The following is a 4007-nucleotide window of genomic DNA, read 5'->3' as shown; positions in this document are numbered from 1 at the left end:
AAACAGGCTGATAGAATTCTGTGGCTTGCTCCTTCAAAGCAATTACTTGATCCTACCTCTGGGAGAAACATGGTAGGGTTATTTTTCCCCACCCTTTCCTCAGTACTGCAGGTCTAACCTGTGTAGCACAACCACTCTCGTAGCCAGCTGTTCAAATGCAAGCTGTTGACAGCATCACAATATTAAAATAAAGTAATTTATTTTCAAGTCAAACAACTTTGTGAGAACATTAACATTAAGAACATTGAACATTAAACAGAAAAACCAATAAAACACAACATGAATAACATAAAACATGTTTGGTAACACTGCAAAAAACAAACTTTATGAAAAATTATTCAGCAACAACAAACATTCACCTCCTTTGCAGTGGAAGCTCTGCTGCAAGACACATGGGACAAGGATTAGAGATCAGCTGCTAGAGAGGCAGCAAAGAAGGTGAGACTTGAACAAACAGACCGTAACAACCTCTGCTGTTCACAGCTGCAACATTGCACACTGGCCTCAATGAACGAGGTTCAAACTCATCAATACCCAAAGCATCTCTGCCAAGGGTTAGCTATGAACAGACAGGCACACTTAAATAGGAAACTAGCTCCAGGCAGCAGGGTGCTGAGCCCCCCCATTAGATAAAAAAGCAGTAGCGGAGGAGGGGCAAGAATAACATATCGAACATGACTTCAAAACCCTGGAAATCCCATGGGTGAACACAAGAGGTGGGAGAGAAAAATACTCAAACCTGAGACTCATACCCACTCTGGGTCCCCATGGGATGCCAAGGTAACTGGCATTGATTCTGTATAGGAGAGCTCGAAAATGGTGTGACAGTGTCAGAGGAGCTCTGGAAGTTGAAGGTGTCTTCAACCTCCACGCTGACGTAATCTATATTGTCAAAGCAGCTGTGATAGAAGTTCATTTGCTGGCTTAATAAACCCATGGTTTGCTGGGTATTGCAGCTTGTCCCACCTTTTCCAAAGAGCCCCTCATCCTCCACAGAGGGGAACGAGTAAAGGTTCTGCCCATTTCCGTAAGTCTGCCCGCTGCTGTAAGCCTGGTGCACGTTGGACACGGCCTGGAAGTTCCTGCTGGAACCAGCAGGGAAGACCTGGTGGAATGTAGGTGCTATATCCAGGTAGGCAGCCTGATGAACCCCATTCTAGGAGACAAAGAAAGTCGTTCAGCAGTGCAGAACTACACCAACGACCCATTCTTTTGGATGGGTCCTCTTTTCTCCCTCAGCCCTCCCTTTTGGATGGGTCCTCTTTTCTCCCCCAGCCCCCCCTCCAAGCCGAACAATAGCGCCTTTTTCAGGCCCATAGTCCTCCCAAGAGACCAGTAATAGCAGAGATGACCGGTTAGTAATCTCCAGCACAACATGTCCAGGAACAACCATGCTGGGGGCAGGGGGAAACCAGCTTAAAAGCGATGCCATTGTAAGCCCTCTTACAAGGAATACAACTGGCTTGGTAATATTGAGTCCTGTGGCTCGTCTGAATTACCAGGTTGGACACGATACACTTCTCCCTGCAGACTGGAGGAGCTGTGACTGGTGGTGATGGGGGAGTTTACTCACCTGTGGTAAATACATCCCTTTATCCATCCACTGGCTCTCCTTTTGGCAACGCTTAAATTTCATCCGTTGATTCTGAAACCATGTTTTCACCTAAAAGTGATGCAGAAAGGACATAAATTAGAAATTAATTATAAGAGCTTACGATACATCCTTATTTCTGCTACATTCCCGTTTCTAATACTGTAAATAATTTCAGCAGCTAACAACGTGCAGCAGATGCAGGTGGCTGTAAAATCACAGAGCTGAGACATGAAAACTAACATTCCTATTCCTTAGATCACCACTGGATCTTTCCCGACTTCAAAAACCCTGCCTAAAACACCGGCCAAGGAATCAGGTGGTACAGCACCATCTCACTGCTGTGTCGCGGTCAGGGCTCAGGAGTGGCTCGCTCGTTTAGTCAGACACAAGCAGCTGCCGAGGCAAGGACACTTCCTTCCTCTAGGGAGAGCCCACGGTGCCACTCCGACTAGGAAAGGCCACTTGCACAGCAGCGCAGGTCTCTTTCTCAGAGACAACACATGTCCACGCAGAACACTAACCTGACTCTGCACAGCCCTGCTTGGCTGCTCTGCAGGGCCTTTCAAACACCTGCACGCAGTGGGGGGATAGTGCGGGAACCAAACGTAAGACTGAGTCATAGATTTTCGCACCCTCTGCTCTCTCACGTAAGAAGTAGCACTTGCAAGATAACGAAAGAAACTTCTCTCTGGGGTCCAATAAAAACGAAAACCACACACAAAACGAACAACAAAAAAGGAAAAAAGAAAAACAAAACAAAAACAGATCAGGTGCTGCTCAAAGCAAGATGTTCACCTGCTTGTAGGTGAGCTGAAGGGCAGCAGCCAGCTCCCGGATCTGCTGGGGGCTGAGGTACTTCTGGCTCTGGAAGCGCTGGTGCAGGGCTTTCAGCTGCTCCTGCGAGAAGGCTGTGCGGCTCTTGCCCGTCTTCACCACACCCTTGCCTTGCGCCTTGACCTTCTGGAGGGACGAGTGGGGAGACGGGCTCCCCGCTGCGGTGGGGCTGGTGGCGGAGTCGGGGGTGTGGTACTGCGTGAGCGTCCCGGAGCTGGAGGAAGCTGGAGAGTCAACTGAAAAGAAAAGACAACTGCGGTGAGCAAAATAACGCAGGGAAGACACAAAAACCCCTTTAAAGTCCAGCTTATCGGGACAATTTGAGATTGCGGGTGCCCTGGGGACCCGCTGGGGCTCGCAGCCGTTGGCAGCAAGGCACAGGTCGCCACATGGCAGCGGAACCCCTGCGCCCCTGCGGCCCGTCCCGTGTGGGCAGTGGCCCCGCTGGCACCCGGCTCCCGCCCGCCGCAGCGGCATCGCCTCCCAGCCCCGGAGCACACGGCCACTGCCAGGCCAGGCCAGGGCAGCCCGATGGCTCGGCCCGCCACGTACCTGAGGGACTGGGCGTCTTGGCCGCGGGCAGCGGGAGCACGTCCGGCGCAGGGGCCTCCTCGGTGGGCACGCTGTCCATGCTGCCTGCGGAGAACCAGTAATAGTCCCCGTACCTGGCCGCGCCCGGGTACAGCACATATTGCGGCGGGGCTAGGTGGGCGCTCATGGCCGGGCCGGGTGTCCCTGCCCCAAGCATGAGTCGAGGTGATCGCCGAGACTGCCGGCAGGCCGAGGACAGGCGTTCCTTTGGGGGAAGATGCTTTAAGTCCGCCCCAGCCTGGCCTTGGCTGGAGGGTATTGTCATGGCCATTGTCATGTTAAAAGTTGGTTGATTGGGGGGAAGGGACTTCGAGGGTATTCAGGGACCCGGGGGAGGGCTGGGACACCGGGCTGCGCTTGCCAGCTTGGCTGGTGGATGCCAGGGCGGGGATGAGTACATGACTCCCTGCTGGGGCGTGGGAAGGAGGTCCCTGCTCGCCCCTCGGGGCAGCAGGCCCGAGCGGAGTCGCCCGGTGAGTTGGACGGAGCTGGGCAGACACTCCCACCCCCACATTTCACAGTTCTCCACCCAAACAGAGAGAATGGCCCCGGAACCCGCCGCGGGGCATGAGGAGACTTTGTGCGTCTGCATTGCAGATCGCAACCATCATTGCAAAGAGATAAGCCCTGCACCTCGCCGCGAGTGAATCCGGACGGGGGCAGGGGGACGGCCCCTCAGAGCCGTGTCTGTGTGGCGGGGAAGAGGGCTCAAAGAAAGCCGGGGTGCTTCTCCCTGCGGCTCGCCCAAGGCTGAGCCAGGCAGTCCTGTTCTGCACATTTTCCAAGCTTATTTCCCCCGCCATTTAAGACTTTCTAAAAAGTAGTATCTCAAAACAAAGACTTATTTTAAAAAAAAATTTTGTTACTCAGCAGGGAGGGATGAGAATCAAATTTAAAAGGAGACAAGAGCACTGCAGCGGTAAAAGAGCTTTACAGATCTTGAGGATTTGAAGTTAGGGCCTACGGCCTTCTGGGGAAGAATAAAGTG

The 4007-nt window shown here is 52.8% G+C and overlaps 1 protein-coding gene across 1 annotated transcript; it reads right to left on the bottom strand.

Moving 5' to 3' along the window:
* Positions 1 to 733: 733 nt before the first annotated feature.
* On the bottom strand, positions 734 to 3146 carry LOC115903167 (homeobox protein NANOG-like). Its single transcript, XM_030947434.1, has 4 exons — positions 2981 to 3146; positions 2390 to 2664; positions 1574 to 1663; positions 734 to 1156 (listed from the first exon to the last, which is right to left on the bottom strand). Exons 1-4 carry the CDS (start codon positions 3144 to 3146, stop codon positions 734 to 736), a joined length of 954 nt encoding a protein of 317 aa, XP_030803294.1.
* Between the last annotated feature and the right edge of the window lie 861 nt (positions 3147 to 4007).

Source organism: Camarhynchus parvulus, chromosome 1 (genome assembly GCF_901933205.1).
Source record: "Camarhynchus parvulus chromosome 1, STF_HiC, whole genome shotgun sequence".
NCBI classification, from domain to species: Eukaryota; Metazoa; Chordata; class Aves; order Passeriformes; family Thraupidae; genus Camarhynchus; species Camarhynchus parvulus.
Note: the sequence above shows the minus strand (reverse complement) of the source record. Positions and strands in the feature narration are given on the sequence as shown.